At 42.4% G+C, this 21,183-nt stretch overlaps 1 protein-coding gene across 1 annotated transcript in view; it reads right to left on the reverse strand.

The window, feature by feature from the left end:
• The window catches only part of SMIM13 (small integral membrane protein 13), a 28,119-nt gene extending 13,231 nt beyond the window's left edge, over positions 1-14,888 (reverse strand). Inside the window, exon 1 of the mRNA XM_025917331.2 lies at positions 14,587-14,888. Within this exon, the coding sequence (XP_025773116.1) occupies positions 14,587-14,662 (76 nt within the window). The 5' untranslated portion in view covers positions 14,663-14,888. The remainder of the gene's footprint in view (positions 1-14,586) is intronic.
• Positions 14,889-21,183: the final 6,295 nt, after the last annotated feature.

Raw genomic sequence — 21,183 nt, forward strand, 5'->3', positions numbered from 1 at the left:
TGTGAAGTGGAGATAACAGTACCTACTCTCAGAGAGTGACACTGATAATAAAAAGAATATATATAATAGGCTAAAAAGATGCCTGGCACATAATAAACGTATATGAATTGTTACTACCATTGTTACTATTGCCTACGCTCCAGTCTCTTCCTCTCTAGGGCAAACTATAGATGCAGGGCTACTACCACTGTTATTAAGGGTTTTAAGCATCATTGATACATAGCTTTTAAACCTACCTACTGCACTGTCTCTTCAGTGTGGTGCTATCTTGGGTGATGGCTTTAACACTGGGTGCTCACTTCCGTCCTCATTGCATTAATAACTGACTGTCTCTCATTCCCCCAAGACACAAGTTTCTTAAGACAAGGAAATGGTATGGTTTATCAGTGTCTTTCACTCTATTCCCTATGTCTTGAGCACGTCTGGCAAAGAGTAGATACACAAATCAAATCAACCAGCCTCCATCCTCTCAGCACCCAACACACAGACAAAACCACCCATGAGTTTAAGGGTTTAATGACTTTCACCAATTAACCCATTTCACGGCTCTGAAGATGCCTACTACATAATGTAGTTACAAGTGGAGAGAACTGCTTGAAGATACTGACCAACCTTATCAAACAAGTTGACCTAACACGTACAGAACATTCTATTCCATAACTGTAGAATAATCATTCTTTTCAAGTGTATATAGAACATTCACCGAAATACACCATTAATCAGTCTCAATAAATTTAAGAGTAAACGCTCTTAAAAAAATTTTTGTGTAGCATTTATTTATTTTTGAGAGACAGAGACAGACAGAGTGCAAGCAGGGAGTAGAGAGAGAGGGAGATACAGAATCTGAAGCAGGCTCCAGGCTCTGAGCTGTCAGCACAGAGTCCGACGTGGGGCTTGAACCCACGAACCGCGAGACCATGACCTGAGCAGAAGTCAGACCCTGAACCGGCTGAGCCACCCAGGCACCCAAGAGTAAACTCTCTTAAATTTTATTATACAAAATGTATTTTCTGACCATAACAAAAATTAAAGTAGAAATGGATGACTAAATGATATATGGAAAAAAATCAAATATTCAAAATTTAAGCAACATACTCCTAAATATTATCCATTCAAACCAGAATTCACAGGCGAAACTAAAATTAGTTTGAACTGAATAATTTTTTTAATCAAAAGCAATACCCAAAAAGAAATTTATTTCATGATTTAAAAAAAAAAAAAAGGAAGGCCTAAAATCAATCATCTAAGCTTCCACCATGAGAAACTAGGAAAAGAAGTACACATTAAACTCAAAGTAAGTAGAAGAGAGGCACCTGGGTAGCTCAGTTTTGAGCACCCACCTCGATTTCAGCTCAGGTCAAGATCTCATTGTTTGTGGGATCAAGCCCCATGTAGAGCTCTGCACTGACAGAGCAGAGCCTGGTTGGGATTCTCTCTCTGCTCCTCCCCCACTCACGCCACACACACTCTCTCACTCTCTCTCAAAGTTAATATATAAAAAACTTTTTTAAAAAAGGCTGATTGACTTTTTAAAAAAGATAAGTAGGGGCGCCTGGGTGGCGCAGTCGGTTAAGTGTCCGACTTCAGCCAGGTCACGATCTCGCGGTCCGTGAGTTCGAGCCCCGCATCGGGCTCTGGGCTGATGGCTCAGAGCCTGGAGCCTGTTTCCGATTCTGTGTCTCCCTCTCTCTCTGCCCCTCACCCGTTCATGCTCTGTCTCTCTCTGTCCCAAAAAATAAATAAATGAAAAAAAAAAAAAAGATAAGTAGAAGAAAATAAAGATATCGGCATAAAGCAATGGAATAGAATATGGACAACTAATAGCGGGGAGAAAAAATGAAACCAAAGTTGATTCACTGCAAAGATCAATAACATTTATAAACTTCTAGCCAAACTAATCATGTGAAAAAAGAGAGAAAGGACACAAATAACCAATATCAGGAATGAAAGAGAAGACATCATCACAGATGCTACAGATATTAAAAGAATGAGAGAATACTCATTCTATGAATGTCCACTTTGTGTCTATAAAGGCTCACTTGAGAAGAAACAGACAACGAGAGTAGCCCAAAGTCTATTTAAAAAATTGAATTTGTAGTTAAAACCTTCCCCAAAAGAAAAGTTCTGGCCCAGATTAATTCTACGGAACATTTAAGAAAGTATGAACTGTAGCAGACACAGTTTAGTAACCTCAAAGAAGTCAAGCCACCGTGTAACTCTTGTGTGACCTGTCCCCATGAGTGTGGCCACAATGTGTGTCCTACTTCCAATGGAATACAGCAAAGGTGAGGGATAGTTACTCCTTTTATGAGGTTTTAAGACACATGTAAAAGGATTCTGCAGGTACAATTAAGGTCCCCATCAACTGATTCTGAGTTACGGAAAAGGGAAATTATCTTAGGAGGACCCAACTGAATTAAGTGTTAAGTCTTTAAAAGAGACACTGAGCCTTTCCTTGGTATCAGAGAGATTAGCCCACTGGCTTAAAGAAGCAAGCCACCACAAGTCCTACAGTCACAAGGAACTGAACTCTGCCAACAGCCGTAAGAGGCAAGCTAACACCCTGACTGCATTTGTGAGATGGACAGTAGAAGACCCAGCTAAGCCATCCCCACACTCCTGACCTGCAGACACTGTGAACAAATAATTATGTTTTTGTGAGCCGTTAAGTTTGTGGTAATGTGTTATGCAGCAAGAGAGAACTAATACCCTAATTCTAAGTAAATTCTTCCTTCCAAGAAATAAAAGAGAAACACATCCCCACTCACTTTTGATGAGGTCTCCCAGAACCCTCAGGACAAAATCAGATAAAAGCATTTAAGAAAGCTACAAATATTCCTCACGAAACAAATTCTGCAATATACAAAAAAAAATACACATGAAAAGGATAACCATCAACATATAAAAAGAGTCTATCTGAAGAACGTTGGCTTGCTTTAACATTCAAAACTCAGTGTAAGACACCATGTAAACACTTAAAGACTTAAACACTTAAAGACTTAAGACTTAAACACTTAAACACTAAAGAACGTGATCATCTCAACACAGAAAAAGCATCTGAAAAAAAAAATCCACCATCCATTTCTGATTTCTAAAACATTTCATCAGGTTAGGAAAAGAAGGAAAGTTTTCTTCTTCGACCTGATAAAGAATATCTACAAACAGGGCGCCTGGGTGGCTCAGTTGGTTAAGTGGCTGACTTCATCTCAGGTCACGATCTCACGGTCTGGGAAGTTTGAGCCCCGTGTCAGGCTCCGTGCTGACAGCTCGGAGCCTGGCGCCTGCTTCGGATTCTGTGTCTCACTCTCTCTCTGCCCCTCCCCCACTCACACTCTGTCTCTGTCTCTCAAAACTGAATAAATGTTAAAAAAAAAAATGTTAGGAATATCTACAAACAACCTACAGCTAACATTACACTGTACAGTGAAAGACGACATGTTTCTCTCTGAAAGATTAGGGAGAAAGATCTGCTCTCAGCTCTTTCAATGCTATACTAGAGAGGTACGATGAAGCAAAAACTAAAAAGACACAGATACTGGAAAAAATAGGTAAAATAATCTTCATGTGCACTTAATACGAATCTCTGGGTAGAAAATCCTATGGAATTTACAAAAACTAAATGAATTTAGCAGTATTGCAGAATACACTGTCAATATATGAAAATCATTTATATTTCTACATATCAGCAGCAAATATTAAATGAGTACCACACACAATAGTACCAAAAATATGAAACCTTCACAGTTAAATTTGACAAAAGTAATGCAAGAATTGTATTATATATTGAAATACGTAAAATGTTGCAAAGAGAAATTAAAGTCGAAGAAGGAGAAGGAGGAGGGGGGGAGAAGGAGGAGGGGAGGGAGGGGGTGGAGGGGGGAAGAGGGGGGGAGGAGGAGGGAGAGATACAATATGGTCATGGATCTCAACCTTAAGATGTCAAATCTCTCTACCTTCACCTACAGATTCAATAGGTCTATTCTGGCAAGCTGATTCTGAAGCTTAAGGAAATGCAAAAGATCTAAAATAGCAAACATTTTGAAAAGAGTAACACTGCATAACCTACACAATTGGTATAAGGATACATATATGTCATTGAAACAGAATAGTCCAGAAATAAACTCATATATAGGGTCAACTGATTGTCAACAACTGCCTTTTCAATAAATGATGCTAAAACATCATTTTCAACAAATGATGCTAAAACACCCTTATGTAAAAAAGAGCCCTGATCCTTAACTCAAAAACCATACACAAAAAAATCACCTCAAAGATCACAGTCCTACAGGTAAAACCTAAACTATAAAACTCATAGGAAAAAGTATTTGTGACCCCGGGGTAAGCAATAACTTCTTAGGATTCAAAAAGCATGAAATATAAAAGAAACTGATCAATGGAACTTAAAATAGAAAACATTTGCTCTTCTAATGATACTTAAAAATGAAAAGGCGGGGTGCCTGGGTGGCTAAGTCGGTTGAGCATCCCACTTCGGCTCAGGTCATGATCTCGTGCTCCGTGAGTTCGAGCCCCACGTCCGGCTCTGTGCTGACAGCTCAGAACCTGGAGCCTGCTTCAGATTCTGTGTCTCCCTCTCTCTCTGGCCCTCCCCCCGTTCATGCTCTGTCTCTCTCTGTCTCAAAAATAAATAAATGTTAAAAAAAAAAAATTAAAAGGCAAGACACATCAAAATATTTATAAAACATGTATCTGATAAAAGACTGTCCCCCCAAATTGTTACAACTTGATAATAAAAAGATAATGCAACTTCTTAAATGGGCAAAAAATGTAAACAGACACTTGACAAGATAGCTGTTGGCAATGGAAAATGTTTGGCAGTTTCTCACAGAGAAATGAAAACATATACCCCACCAAAACTTGTAAATGAATGTTAATAATAATAGCAATACTTGTATCAACCAAAACTGGAAATCCTAACATCCATCAATCAGCAAAAGGATAAACAAATCGTGGTATACCCATACAATGGAATATTATCCACCAATTGAAAACCTGAATCATTGATATATACAAAACCACAGATGGATTCAAAAGCATTGTGCTAAGGGAAAAGAAGTCAAACACAAAAGACATGCTGTATGATTCCATTTACATTAAATTCTAGAAAAGGCAAAATTATGGTTATGGAAAGCAGTGCAAGTGTTCCCAGGGGCTTGAGGAACTGACTACAAAAGGACATGAGGGAACCTTCTGGAGTGATCAAAAAGTTCTGTATCTTGGTTGCGGTGGTGGTGACACTACTGTATACATGTTGTTGTAAACTCAACAAATTTTGTCCTTCCTTTTCTGTGACCAACAGACATGTTTTACCTTATTCTCTCACTATCTTTGAAATGTGTATTATCATCCATCTCAATCTAAGGACAGTTTATGTGTCTAAGACCAGACTTAACCTTTGAAAATCTATTTTCCACACATCAGTTAATTCAAACTTCTTCACGAATACGATCCTCCGTATTCCCAGATTCTATTACTTGCACTCGGCTAAAAGTAGAGGTTGTGTGCACTGCTCAAGTCACAGCTAGTAAGTAAGTGGCAGTGTTGGTTGCCTTTAAAGCTGGATCAGCCAGAGTCCAACTCTGCTCACTAGCTCCCTGACGAGGGAGAACAGCACAGCAGGAACCCAGGACTGGGCACTAGACAGGCCTGCAGATTTGTCCGTCTGGGGTCTGCTGAGCCAGGTTCAACCACGAAGCACAAGGAAGCCAACCCCTAGGGAAGGGAGAATGTGCCCACGGAGACAGACAGCTGCTTCTCTCTGCTCCTGCAGGCCCCCACTGAGGCTCTCCCGTGACCTAACGGCTTCAAATCTCAAACGCTCTTCAGACACGGGCAGACAGAGCAGACGAAGTGGCATCACTGTTGTTAGGCCGTGCCACAGTCAGGCCACGACCATTCCCAGCCCCTACACCGTGGCCTCCTGATTTCAAACTCTCATCAACCCTAAATACTGACCTACCTGCTTTCCTTGCTTCTAGCCTCCCCAGTCCACACACTGTAGCTAGAACAGCCTATAAAATTCTGAGTTCCTGCTAAAAAACTCTCAGCTCCCTAGTGTCTATCAGAAAGCATAAATTCTGCAGGCGATGCATATAAAATGCCACAATCTGGGTGCTTCCTGCCTCCATCTACAACCTCATCTTAGCCAGTGCTTCAAGGACTAAACGTTCATTCGTTTACTCATTCATTCGAATATTCGTGAAACACCTGCCATGTTCCAAATACCATCTTTACTGAAACATATTGGCCCAATAAGGAAATCTAGGCAAAAATAAAGTATTGTGAGGGAAAGGGGCAGGTGTGTGAAAGGCGGGTATCTTACAGAGAGGGGTTAGGGAGGCCTCGCAGACAACTAGAAGGACAGTGACAAAGTTGCCATTTACTGAGATGGAGAAGGCTCCCAGATCAAGAATGCGCTTTTAGATATGCTTGTTATACTCGTTGTTCCAGAGTTTTTATGACCCCATTTCCAGGCCCCCTCCCTCCTCGAGGTGGGGAGGTCAGGGGGTGGAGCTGAAACATGCCACCCTCTAATCCCATTTGTTCTTCTTAATGACCAGCCCCTGGCCTCAAACCACCTAGAGGCCCTACCCCGAGCCACCTCCCTGCAATGGTCCAAAGATGCTATGAATAAGGAAAGATGCTCCTATCCCCAAAAAATTCTAAGGGTTTGGGGAACTTTTTGCCAGACACCAAGGACAAAGACCAAATATATCATTATCCCACGGAGTTGAACTCCTTAGTTGATGACTACTCTTCAAGCCACAGGACAAAGAAAACATTTGTTTCTCTTTGAAAATCAGGTAACAACAGGGAATAAGTACACACACCCAACTTGATGAATTTCATGTAAAATACAGTGTGCCTACCTTAGACCTTTTCTTAGATTCTTACAAATTTGTTGCTGAAAGTTAACAACTAATTTGTATCCTCTTCCAGAATTTGTGATTTAGTGGTAGAACCAGGTTTTCGGTAGTTATCTTTGTATCTCAGAACCATGCTTATAAGAGAGGTTCAAATATTTGAGGGAAGAAAGGGCATATGACATCTGACCATAAATGGGAATAAATGAGAAAGGTAAAAACAATGCCTAACGTTTTGTGCATAAACTGAAAATAAGGAGTTGTTTTGGGTAAAGATTCTGGGCTCTATTAAATAACAAGAAAAAGGAGCAGAGTCATGTATGTGAACTTGGAGCTCAGAAGCCTAGATCTTACTCAAGTTACATTGCAGGATTTTTTTGTAACTTCAATACCTGGGATTCACTGTCTTGCCACTTCGAAGAATAAAGAGGTGGACACAAAATGAACAGCAGGGAAAAGTTTATTAGGGTGCAAGAAAGTAAGAATAGTATGAAAGCTCTCTAAGAGAAGGAGCATTTGAAAGTGAATGCCTGTGACGATAGCAGGGGACTTTGTTTTACAGGGTTTTGTTCAGGCCTCTCTACTTCCCCGAGTTTCTTCTCAGGTGCCACCTTTATTGCCTGGGTAACTCTAAAAGCCTACTCACTCCTTTTTGATTGGCTATTTTCTATTGTATGAGGGGCGGTCTGTGGCCATCCTGTTCCCTGTGGGTCATAAGGTTTTAAGGTCTACTACTTATTTTTAGTTAGGTCTTTTGTCAAATTCCTGGTAGGGGGAGTATGTGGTCTGTTACATTCTTCAGAGGAACCTTATGCCCGAAGGAGTTTGCTGTGGTCAGACCCTCCCATAACTGTTCCAAAATTTGTGTTTTTCCCCAGCCAGAGACCTCACGTCCTACCTGACCTTTCCCTCTCTGCCTATTTTATCCTATCTTTCCCTAATATGGTTACCTTCTTTGAGTGTCTTCCCCGTTGGAGTAAAAGGCCCTCAAGAGCATGGATTATGCTTCATTAATTTGTGGATACCCATAAGCACTGCCACAGCACCTGAACATGAATGAGTTCCTTCAGTGCATCTTGAGCAATAGGAGGGCTGTCCATCTTGAGACCACCTTGGTTTGTACTACGCTGAAGACTTGTTGCTAACAGTTTTAATAATTTATACTGGGGAATCTTTCTTTGTTCTTTCTTCAAATATAGGAGGGTCTACTACAGGCCAAGCACTACTCTCAAATCCAAGGACAGAGCCGTGAACCAGCCAAACAAGGTCCCTGTCTTCATGGAGCTTACACCCTAACTGGGGAAAACAAACTCATAAAACAGCTCACCTCAGAAAGGGCTAAGAGCTCAGAAAACCAAGGATCACCGAGATAAAAAGTAACTGGGTGAGTTACCCTAAGCGGACGGGGCAGGTCTCTTCTGAGACAGCAGCGGATGTGAAACGTGGATGCAGAACCAGCCACGTGAAGAGACAGAGGAAGATCGAGGGCAAAGGCCCTGGGGAGAGTACAAGGCTGGCCTGTTGGTGGAAAGGTGAGAGCAGCGGGGAGGAGAACAGAGGTGAGTGGAGAAGCAGGAGGGGCCACATCAGGCAGATCCTTGTAGCCACAGTAAGGGATCTGGATTGTATTCCAAGGGAAACGGGAAGCCACAGGAGGATAGGTTTTAAGCAAGGAGTGACATTTTCTAAAGGGTGGTAAAATGATCTGGCAGAGCAAAGGAAACAAAAGTCTGGACGGCTGGAAAGACGAATATCAAATGGAGCCAAAATTTACTCAAGAACTATGGAAAAGATCAGGACTTGGGATGGGAAGACGGGAGGGTTGAGGAGGAAAGAAAAAAGGACTGGCGGAAAGTCTATTTGCAAAGCTGACACGCAGGCAGCCAAGTGTAAAGCACCCAAGCAGAAAATGAGAGGATGCTCCTCGGAAAACACGAAATACCCATGGAGAAGAGACCTCCAGCCACCAACAATTGGGGACTCTCCTAGAGAAGAAGAACTTGCTGCCAGAACTGACACTAAGACTTGATTACCAACTTTTACTTCCTCACCCTTAAACATGAATACAGAACAGAGCAGTAGACATTTGTAAAAATCTCCAATCGCAGAAAGAATCCAAAGCAAACAAACCAAAAGAAAAGATATGGAAGAAACAAAGACAATGCAGGGAGAAGAAAAACACTTCATTAAAAACTACAGTTGACCCTTGAGCAATACAGGCTTGAGCTGTGCAGGTCCATTTACACACAGAATTTTTTCAATAAATACAGTACTATAAATGTATTTTCCTTATGATTTTCTTAATGACATTTTCTTTTCTGCTTTACTGAAAGAATACAGTTGTAATACATACCCAAAATATGTGTTAATTGACTCTTTATGTTCTCAATAAGGCTTCTGGTCGACAGGGAACTATTAGTTAAGTTTTTGAGGAGTCAAGAGTTACCTGTGGATTTTCAACTATGTGGGGGTTCGTGTTCAAGAGTCAACTGTATTACTAACATGCTTATAAAGAGAAAATATAAAAGCATAAAGCAAAAAGAGGTTCTGGAGAAGCAATCAGAGAACAAGTTCAGAAATTAAAAACTGGGTAACTGAAATAAAAACATAAGAGATAGAAGATAAAACCCAAAACATATCCCAGAAGGGAAAGGAGAAATGATAAAAAATAGGATATAAACAGGTAACACTACAGAACCAGCCCATGAGGTCCAACATCCAACTAACAGAAGTGTTTTTAACTGAAAGGACCCAGAAAAATGGAAGGAAGAGAATATACCAAGGCATATAATTATGACATTTCAGAATAACAATGATAGAAAAAACTACCAGAAAGTATCTAGAGACAGAAACCAAGTTACTTATAAGGACAAAGACACAGAGGGCATTCGATTTCTTAAAATCAGGCCTAAGAAGCTAGAAATCAATAAAGTAATCATTTTTAAAATGTGGATGAAAATTATCTACCACCTGACAATTATTCAAATTATCAATCACGTATAAAGGTGGAAAGTTTTCCTAGACATTTTGACATCAATGAAAGACATTTTGACATCAATGAAAGATATGTTCAGGCAGGCATTATTAGCTCAAAAAGGTTCTTTTCCATGCATTTTTTTTCTCAGAAAGCGACCAGAAAATGTGCTCCTGCAAAACAAGATTATAAATTGAGAATGATGATGACATGAGATCCAGAAAACAAAGGTGCCAGCAGAGAAAGTCAAGGGGAGGCGAGATGGAAGGAGAGCTCTGGGGTTGGATGGCAGAGCGAGACCAAGGGGCAAAAACAGTGTGCACCCAGGAAAAAAGTAAGACTAGGAGGTAAACTGAAAAGGCAACTGTTAACTTCAGGAAAAATGAAGAACCATACAAGAAAGGAAGTGAAGTCGTATTACATCATTTGACCAGCAGGGACTATTTACACAGTTAAAATATAAATCTTGACTCTCAAATGAGCCAAAGGCTGTCGTTACCAATGGCATGCAAGGAAAGAAGTGGGGACTCTACCATGGTTAATAAATAATGCCTACGTTGCAAAATCAAGAACTAGCTATGAATAAATTATTTACGAATATGAAAGTAAATAGGCAAAACAGTGAAACAGAGGACTGAAGGGAACTACTTTATGCCTTTAGTGCTATTTTTGAAACCGCTTCTTTTGTTAAAAACACTTGAGAAGGGGTGCCTGGGTGGCTCAATCAGTTAAGCAGCTGACTCTCGATTTCGGCTCAGGTCATGATCTCATGGTTTGTGGATTCCAGCCCCACATCAGGCTCTGTGCTGACGGCGCAGAGCCTGCTTTGGATCCTTTCTCCTTCTCTCCCTGGCATGCTCTCCCTCCCTCTCTCTCAAAAGTAAACTTAAAAAAAAGGGGGGGGGGTCTGTTTTAGATGTATTAAGTTTGAGATTCTTTTTAGACATCCAAGTGTGCTATTAAGAAAAGACATTTGGGGGGCGCCTGGGTGGCGCAGTCGGTTAAGCGTCCGACTTCAGCCAGGTCACGATCTCGCGGTCCGGGAGTTCGAGCCCCGCGTCAGGCTCTGGGCTGATGGCTCGGAGCCTGGAGCCTGTTTCCGATTCTGTGTCTCCCTCTCTCTCTGCCCCTCCCCCGTTCATGCTCTGTCTCTCTCTGTCCCAAAAATAAATAAAAAACGTTGAAAAAAAAATTTTTTAAAAAAATAAAAAAAAATAAAAAAAAAAAAGAAAAGACATTTGGATGGGGCACCTGGGTGGCACAGTCGGTTAAGCGTCCGACTTCAGCCAGGTCACGATCTCGCGGTCCGTGAGTTCGAGCCCCGCGTCAGGCTCTGGGCTGATGGCTCAGAGCCTGGAGCCTGTTTCCGATTCTGTGTCTCCCTCTCTCTCTGCCCCTCCCCCGTTCATGCTCTGTCTCTCTCTGTCCCCGAAATAAATAAATAAACGTTGAAAAAAAAAATTTAAAAAAAAAAAAAAGAAAAGACATTTGGGCCGGGGGAGGACGCCTGGGTGGCTCAGTTGGTTACACGTAGTCTGACTTGGGCTCAGGTCATGACTGACTTTGGATCCTGTCTCCCCCTCTCTCTCTCTTTCTGCCCCTACCCAACTCACGCTTGCTCTCTCTCTTTCAAAAATAAAAAGAAAGAAAGAAAGAAAGAAAGAAAGAAAGAAAGAAAGAAAGAAAGAAAGAAAGAAAGAAAGAAAGAAGAGAGAAAAGAAAAAGAAAAGAAAAAATACTTGAGGTGCCTGAGTGGCTCTGTTGGTTGAGCATCTGATTCTTGATTTCATCTCAGGTCATGACAGGTCGTGGGATGGGGCCCCGCATCAGGCTCAGCGCTAAGCATAGAGCCTGCTTGCGATTCTCAGTCTCTCTCTCTCTTTCCTTTTCCCCAGCTCACTCTCTCTCTCTCTAAAATTAAAAAAAAAATTTTTTTTTAAGAAAAACTATTTGATGCATGAGCCTTGGGTGCAGGAAAAAAGTGAGAGCTGGAGATAATCAATTTTCGTCATTAGCTACAGTTAATATTTAAATCTCCAGGACTAGATAAGGTTATCATAGGGAAAGACCAGAAGGAAAAAGGAATAGAAATACATACTTGTATTATAATACAGAAATATAATAGAAAATAGCATGCATTATTTCACAGAGTAAGGGCAAATACTAGTCCATAAAATTTTTATTTCAGAGACAGAAAGATTATAGTGAGATAGATAAATGTATATAAACAGATTGGTATATGTAATTTGTATACTTATAAATGTACTGGGAATAATGTAAAATGTATTTCCTATCAGAGACTGTGATCCAAAATATTTAAGAAATTCTAGGGGATGAGAAGCCAGGAAAAAGGTAAACAATTAGGCGCTGTGGTCGGAAGAATACTATGAAAGTATAGTGTACAAAAGCCAAGAGAAATACTTCGTAGAAGAAATGCTCACCTATATGGAATGAATATGAGAGGTTAAATACAATTAAGACTAAGTGACCAGTGACCATGGGCTTGGTAATATGGAGACCGTTTGTTGCTGACCTTGACAAGGGCCACTTCAGTGAACAGTGGTAGTGGAAAACACTTTAGCGTGGATGAGAGGCAAAAAAGTACATACAACCAATACAGACAAGAGAAAGAAAACCTCCCCAGGAACCTGGAATTTGAACATCAGAATTCACTATGTGAAAGAGCCAGTCAGAGTTTTAAAATAAAGTAGGCTACCAGTTTCTTGGGACAGTCACAGGTTTCTAATCTCCAATGTTGACTGTATTTGGAGATAGGGCCTCTAGAGACTTAATTAAGGTTAAAAGAATTCATAAGGGTGAGGCCCTAATCCAATACGACTGGCTTTCTTACTAGAAAAGATTAGGGCACAGACACACACAGAGAAAAGACCACGCGAGAACACAGGGAAAAGACAGCCGTCTACAAGCCAAGGACAGAGGCCTCAGAAGAAATCAACCCTGCTGACACCTTGATCTCAGACTTCTAGCCTCTAGAACTGTAAGAACATAAATTTCTGTTGTTTAGTGTATGTGGTATTTTGCTATGGCATCCCTGCAAACTAATACAAGGCCTGAGATTCCCGAGCCTCAAGTCTGGTCAGATCCTTCCCCCCAACCTCTCATCCCTCCCCAAGCCCCCCAGGTCCATCCTAGTCGAACCATGAAGCTAGAGCATCATTAGCTCTCTCAACAACAACAACAACAACAAAAGTGCTTGAATTACTTCTTCATAAAGCTATTATTAGTTCTGGACCATTCCAATCAAAATAAGATGTTCTTTTTTACTTACCACACCTCACCTCTCATTCCACAATATTTTCTGAAACCAAAGGCAAGATATTTTCAGACAAATGAGTAAAATCAAAGTTAAATAGCTCTCCGGAGCTGAGAGAGCAAGTATGATGTAGTAACAATCAGGAATTTTGATGCCCCCAGTTGGGCAAACATTCTACCCAAGGTTTTGTACAGTCTATGTGTCACATCCCCACTCCCAGGCAGCTCACATCTTCAGATTGGAAAAGAAAGCATATGCTTACATGCTTTCCTCCTTCCCCACATGCAAACAAACCACACAGATCTGCTTTTCTTTACTTCCAGAATCTCACATATCTACAATTAGCCCCAAATCCTGACGTCGCAAGCAGGAAACCGAGAAAGGCTTTTCAATTGTTTTACCACCAGAAAAGAGAGGCTGTTAACTCCGGTTCCTTCCTAAAGCAAGAAAATTAAAAATATACACACACATATATAAAAACAAATACATATATAGGCATTTGCATAAGTGCACACGTATCTTCTCTGAACACAGTTGATACTGAGCATTTAGTACATCATGTAATGAATGCATTTATTTTTATTTCTGCTTAGTTATTGCATCAACCTGAACCCATTCTTCAATATATTGGAATTATGAAAAATTAAGCTCACTGACATCTGGTTCTCAATTCCCAAATTTTCACAACTGCTCAGCCACGTTGCTCAGAGACCTGTGGTTATCAGTTACTGTACATACAGAAGTCAAGAAGATCTAAAATGACGCTAATATTACCCTGAGAAGAAAGTTTTATGTCGTCTCAACCCAAGAAAGTCAAAAAATCACAGCAAACAAAACAGCACCATTATTACAAAACTGAGAGTTAGGTTACCTGATCCTGGAAGTTTAATATAGCCGGGTTTTTTTTAAGTTCTGCCTAGCCTAGACATTTCTGTCGGGAATCTAGTTTGAGCCTGAACTCGAAGTAAACAATTTCACGGAGGGTTTCATACCCAACTCTGTCCCCACCCCCTGATTCAATGAAGGAACGGAAAGTTCTCATTATCATCAGGGCCCGAACCTCTAAAAAAAAAAAGGACAAGGAATAACCAATCACTTCACCTTCGAATGCAGGCCAAGGTTAAAATCTGGGCAGACAGTGGTAAGAACGGCAATCAGGAGCAGACGCTGCCCTCTGAGAAGCAAGCAGTATCTGGTTTAACCCCGAGTCAGGATGCCCAGCCCTGGAACCTGTTCTTTCCCTCTCCAGGATGCCAGAGGGCCTGTCCTGGGTCAGGGGCACATCTCCCCCGAGCGACTTGGGCAGCGGATGATTTTAAGACACTTGTCCATCCACGACATTTAAAGCCAAAAAAAGAGAGACAGAGACAGGGACAGAGAAAACAAGCGAGCACCCCGAGTCGCGCGGGCGTGTGTACCGCCGTGTGGAACTGCCCCGCGGCGGATGCCCCACTCACCGCACACCATCAGCAGCAGGACGATCAGCAGCGTGACCACGAACACCAGCAGGGTCAGCCCGACGTTGTGCCACATCTTGGGGAGAGGAGGGCGGTCGGAGGCTGGCTGCGGGGCGGCGGGCGCGGGCGGGCCGGCGGCGCGTGCTGGGCTTCAGCGGCGGGCGCCGGGGGCGGCGGAGCGCCGGGGCGGCATGGGCGGCGGACGCCCCTCGGCAGCGCCCCCAGGGGGCGGGGCGGGGCGGCGCGGGGGCGGGCACAGCGGCCGGCCCGCCCGGCGGACCCTCCTTCGCTCCCCGGCCCGCGGAGCGCGCGGAGAGGCGCCTCTAGCCTCTCATCGCTCGGGGGAGCCGAGGACGCGGCGCCCGGAGACTCCGGCGACCGCCGGATGTGCTTCCATGGCGGACGCCGCGCGCCCAGGGACGGGAGAGAGGGTGAGCACGGGGACGCGCGGCGGACACACGACCCTCGTCGTCACCCGCCCGGGGAGTGGTACGAGAGGAGTGGGGGGAGGGGTCTCTCAGCCGGCGCGGACGGCGGCTAACGTCTCCCGAAGGCGGCCGCTGCAGCTTCTCGACCCCAGTCCCCTCCCCCAGCAGCAGCCCAGCAGCGAGCACGCCCACCGTTCGTCTCCTCCGCGGCGCGGGGCCGGCTGGGAGATGGAGTGCAGAGCCCGGTGGAGGCTAAAGGAGGCCGCCCCGCGGACACTACAACTCCCAGAATGCACCGCCCGTTTGGCAGCTTTGCTTCACCCTCCCTGCCGCCCCCTCTGCCTTCGGTTTTTCTCGAGCCGCCGCCTCCGTCCACCGACTGCGGGTTGGTGTTCTCGGAATGCGAGTGGTTGGCTGCCTCTCTTGCGCAGCGCCAGGGTGATCGCAACCATTACTCCACACGTGAAACCGTTTTTCCTTAAAGCCATGATCGACGAAGCACGAAGAAGGGAAGAAAGCGGTGGCAGCTGCCTGGAAAACCGGTTGCAGGTGGACCTAGCCCTAGTGCTGGGAGGAAACGCTGGATACTTGGGCTTTTGAGGAAATACCCGCGTCAGTGCCAGACAGGCGAGCCAGAGAACGGAATCTCCCTTTTCCTCCTGTAACAGATGTTGGTCTATGTTTTCATGAGTAATGTATTCAAAAATGGTCCGCGAGGGACTTCAGTACATCTGCTTAGCCCTTAATTCACCTGAGTTGTAAATTTAATTCAGGGGCTTCCTTGAAACCGAGCGACGTAGGACCCAGAGCTGAAGATTTTGCCGCAATGGCTTGAACAAATCACTGGGAAACAAGACAGTTTTTAATCATCTCAAGTACTCTGTCTCTACCTGCAATCAAGACTCCTCAATTCCGCCCCATTATGTTCACCCGTTAAAGAGGTGCCCCCCGAAGAGGAGAGGATAAATACGTAGCCCACTTTTAGAGGGTACCGTAAACAGCCTTTCCGTTTTCCTGCCACTCTTGCTTCCTGCAGTACCTTTCCATTCCACGAATTCCTTTCCTGTTGTTCTCTGTCTCCAAAGACAAGCCGACAAAATCTGAGCAGAAATCTCTTGATTTAATAAATATATCCTGGCCAAAAAAATTAAAAAATATATATATATCCTGGCCATAACCTAGCTGTCTCACTCTGTAAACTATGCCCTAAGCAGCAGTATTATGAACAAATACTGCGTATGAAAATACATTATGGGATAATGACTTTGTGGAAGATTTAATACAAGGTTCCTATGAAGAAAATGAATCCAGTGCAATTATGATGCATTTGCCAAAAAAAAAAAAAAAAAAAAAACATGCTTTTTTTTAAAAAATAGATGGTCTAATTCTATTGCATAAATAAAACATTTTATGTGTTAAAATCCAATTAAGTAGTTGAAATAACACAAGAACTGGAAGAATTTAAAGCTTTTTATTTTCCATTCCCGTGTATTGAATACGTATGTAATAGATGCCAGACACTCTTGTAAATGCTGGTAACATAGCAGTGAACGAGACAAGGTGTTTATACTCAAGATGCTTATATTGGAAGGTACAGACAATAAGCATAAATAGGGAAATCTCAAACCGCTAATTCTTATAATGAAAACAAGCAGGACAGTGAGGTAAAGATAAGGGTGTTATTTTAGATTGGGGGGCATCAGAGAAGCCCTATCTGAGTAAGTGACATTTAATCTGAGACCTGAATGACAAGAAAGATCCAGCTATGGAAATACCTAGAGTGTACTAGGTAACAGGAGCAACTAGTACAGAAACCACAAGAAGCAAACAAACAGCCATTCCTCTAGACCTTGGTAGTATTTCTCAACCCCAGGTGCACATTCTGAATGACCTAGGGAGATTTAAAATTTACAAATGGCCAGACCAAATGACTCAGAATCTCTAGAGGTCAGTGTCAAGCATAGTACTTTTTAAAAGCTCCCCAGTGACTCTAATGTGCACCCATGGTTAACCATTGCTCTAAAGCTCTCAAAGAATGAGAGCGGCATTAGCATCACCTGGGAACTTGTTGGAAATCCAAGTTCTCAGGACCTACTTCAGCCAGACCTATTAACCCAAAACTCTGGGGTAATCCCAGGAAAAAAAAAAAACAACATATATATATATATATATATATATATATATATATATATATATATGACTCCATTGATTATGACCCTAATCATATATATATATACATATATATGTATTTATATACATATGTATATATATATATGATTAGGGTCATAATCAATGGAGTCAGTGAAAAGTGGAAAGATTTAGGATATGTTTTAGAAGGAGAACTGCATCGGGATTGGCTGATACATTAATTAGATGTGAAAACAGGTGAGGAAAAGAAATCAAACATGATTTCTGGGTTTGTAGCCTGGGCTTCTAGGTGAATGTCTGTGCCCTTTCTTGAAAGGTCAGATGATGCAGCCATCTCCCCAGAATGCTTTACGGACTCTTGTCTTTACAAAAATCCTTAACTGCCTGGGCAAAGGCTGTAGTTGGTGACTGGGTAAAATCACACAACCAAGAACCAGTCTCTTAACTCTCAAAAGTCCAAGGGCTTTTCCACTAAATCATGCTGCCATGGGTCCCTCATTTGCTATATTAGCATTGATTCGTATTTTCAAGGATTAATCCTGTAAGGATTTTCAGGTATAGGGTCTTGAGGTTACTCTTGAGCCACAGTCATTTCTGGAGCCCTCCTACTTCCTGTTCTCATCCCTGTATAAAATGCTCCGCCCCTTCCTTTCTGACCTACTTATCCTTAGATGTCGGTCCAATTTCCTCCTCAGTAAGAGGAGGTCTATGCAGTAAGACCTCCTGGTTTCCTATTCCGGTCACTTGTCCGTCTAGCTCCTCTAAGCCAGTGGTTCTCAGCCTTACTTACACGTTGGAGTTATCCAGGAAGTTTTAAGAACAGATTCTCTGGTTTCACGTCAGGCATATGAAAGGTGGGGAGGGAGATACAGAGGGTCTGTAACTGTGTAACATCCTCTACGTTTTGATGCACAGTCAGCATTGAGAAACACTGGCATAAACTATATTCAGAAATAAATTACTTACCTTATGATATTCCTTGGATTGTTTATATTATTATATATTTAGCATTTAAAGTATACATATATAGTATTTGAGGGGCGCCTGGGTGGCGCAGTCGGTTAAGCGTCCGACTTCAGCCAGGTCACGATCTCGCGGTCGTCCGTGAGTTCGAGCCCCGCGTCAGGCTCTGGGCTGATGGCTCAGAGCCTGGAGCCTGTTTCCGATTCTGTGTCTCCCTCTCTCTCTGCCCCTCCCCCGTTCATGCTCCGTCTCTCTCTGTCCCAAAAATAAATAAACGTTGAAAAAAAAAATTTTTTTTAAATAAAAAAATAAAAAAAATAAAAATAAAAAAAATAAAGTATACATATATAGTATTTGATATTTCACATATGCATATATACATTCTGATGCTTAGAAAAGAACACTTACTCCTCCCCTGCCATTTCCTTCCATACGGGAGGAAGCTCAATTGGTAATAATAGGTCCAGTCTCTCTGTGCTCTTTTATTCCCTGTGTCCCGGGTCCAGGGAGAAGTGACTTATCTAATTGGTGCATTTAGGAGACATAAAGTGGGTTTGCTGAGCTTGGCTCCTCCCACATTCCTCTAGGGTGTGAGCTGCCTTAAGCCTCATAACTGTGTAGGTTTTCAGCATAGGGAGGGCCACACTAGTTCAGCACTGCCTCAACTTAGGGTTTTATTAGCAGGCCTGACCGGCTCTCACATTATTATGTGTTCTCTGACCTAGTCTTTATTATTAGTAAAGGTGACGTTTGGCCTCCACATGTCTTACTGTTGTTGTTTTTTTTTTTTTTTTTTCTAATTTCTCAGTTGAACCACATTGTTCATTGTTCCGTCGCAGCAATCCCATGCTGTTTTTAAGATAACTAAGAAAAGGAGTCATGAATTCAGCATGTATGTATTACCACTTAGTAGGTGCTTGTCAGATATTGATTGGTCCAAATTTTTTATCTCTAAAGCATGGCAGTAAGCCTGAATTTTAGTCATTTGATTTCTAAGTATTGTGGAAAGGATTATGCTAAATGTGCAATGGATACAAACTAAGATTCCTGCCCTCAAGGAAAACCTAGTTCTAAATTAAGTGTTTACCAAAGACTTCCTTGTGCCAGGTACTGTGCTTGCCAGTAGCCATACAAAAATAGAATGTATGGGGCACCTGGGTGGCTCAGTTGGTTAAGCTTCTAACTCTTGATTTCATCTCAGGTCACGGTCTAACGGTTCGTAAGATCGAGCCCAACATCAGGCTATGTGCTGACAGTGTGGAGCCTGCTTGGGATTCCCTCTCCCCCCCCCCCACCCCTGCTCCTCCCCTGCTCCTTTTCTCTCTCTCTCAAAATAAACTTTAAAAAATAGATAAAATATGCTCCCTTACATAAAAGAACTCAAACTGGCTCTGCCTTTTTCAACACTGACCCTTCCGTGCGTCATGAAATCAGTTTAATGAATCATGACAGGTTCCTTAAAAAATCGAATAAAATAGAAGATACCACTGGGTATCACAAGTACGAAGGGCAAGCACTACTCATGAAACTTGTTTTAGTTAACTATGTATGTGGGGGTGTGTGTGTATGTGTGTGTGAACTGAATTACAATGCAAAATTCATTCTTACTGTGGGTTATAGTTTTTAAAAAGTTGAAGACCTACAGTCTAGCAGAGGAAGCCAGACATATGTATTTGTGACTGTATGAAATATTATTGTATCTGTAACAGGAATTTTACAGATCAGATCAAGCCTCAGGAAATCCAAAAATGTAGGAGTAGGTAAATGGTAGAGCCGACATCCAAACTCAGGTCGGTCTGATTTAAAAGATAATTTTGTTTCCATTGGACCACAAGACTGAGATGACATCAGGCAGGTTCTCAGGAAAAGGGGAAGATGGAAAAGACATGAGCAAAGTCTTGAAGTCACTCAAATGCCTTTTGTGAGTATATACAGGGGAGGGTCAGGGTCCTTAAGATTCCACGGAAAATATACATTTCCTTTCAGTTCTAATGACCTGGGAGTAGAGGTATAATATGGTGGCTGAGAACTCCTGTTCTGTAATTAGACTCTGGGTATGAAATCTGACTTGGTTGGATTAGTTCACCTCTCTAAAAGTTTAAACCACTTCCACGTTGGTAAACATTGTAATATTTGTGAACATTTGTAAAATAGGCATATAAACAGTGCCTTCTTCATAGGGTTGTTTTGAGAATTGAATGTGTTGCTACAAAGAGCTTACTTAGCATAGTGCCCTACACTTAGGAGGTTTTCAGTCAATGTTAGCTATTAATTTTAATGAATAACCTAACGTATTCTTATATAATAGAAGGAACAGAGCAGCCCAATTGGTTTCATCCAATTCATTTTTACTTAATTTGGAAGAGGGTTTGATCAGAGAAGCAGAACCACCATGTGTGGCGATATGGAATAAGGCAACTGCTATAAGAATTAAAGGCAGTTGTATGAGTGGTAGACCGTCTATGCAGGCAGTTGCCTCCATGTCCAGTGTTGATCCTACAGTTGCTAGCCCAGCAGTTGAGAAGGAAAATTGGATGTGAATGAGGGCAAGGGCAAACTGGGACCGACATCTATTACCCAGAAGGACTAACGAGAACCCACATCCTCAGTGCACCCATGATGGTAAGAGAAGCCATCTAGGGGTTGGACGAGGCATTCTTTCCTAGGTGTCTGTCTCTCTGGGTCTTCAGGTGGCTTTCTTAAAAGGACACTAGTCATCAGATTTAGGGCCTGATCTGGAAGGGCCTCATCTTAGTATAAATGATGATATTTGCAAAGACCCTCTTTCCCAATAAGGTCACATTCTGAGATTCCAGGTGGACGTGAATTTGGGGAGAGGAGAGGGGACAACACCACTAAACTGTGCAGGTGGAGGAACTGCAGCTGGTTGTTTCCCCATGACAATAGGTGGGTTAGCTGCAGGTCAGAGACAGTGTGCCTGGCACCTACCACTAGCCATCAGAGCATTAAAAAAATAATGTGGCAGCTGCTTCATTTCTTCCTCCCAAACAGCATTCAAAATGTCTCTGTTGAGAAAAGGAAACAAACCATAAGAGAC

The sequence above is a fragment of the Puma concolor genome, chromosome B2 (assembly GCF_028749965.1).
Source record: "Puma concolor isolate L17-30 chromosome B2, mPumCon1.1.hap2, whole genome shotgun sequence".
Taxonomy (NCBI): Eukaryota; Metazoa; Chordata; class Mammalia; order Carnivora; family Felidae; genus Puma; species Puma concolor.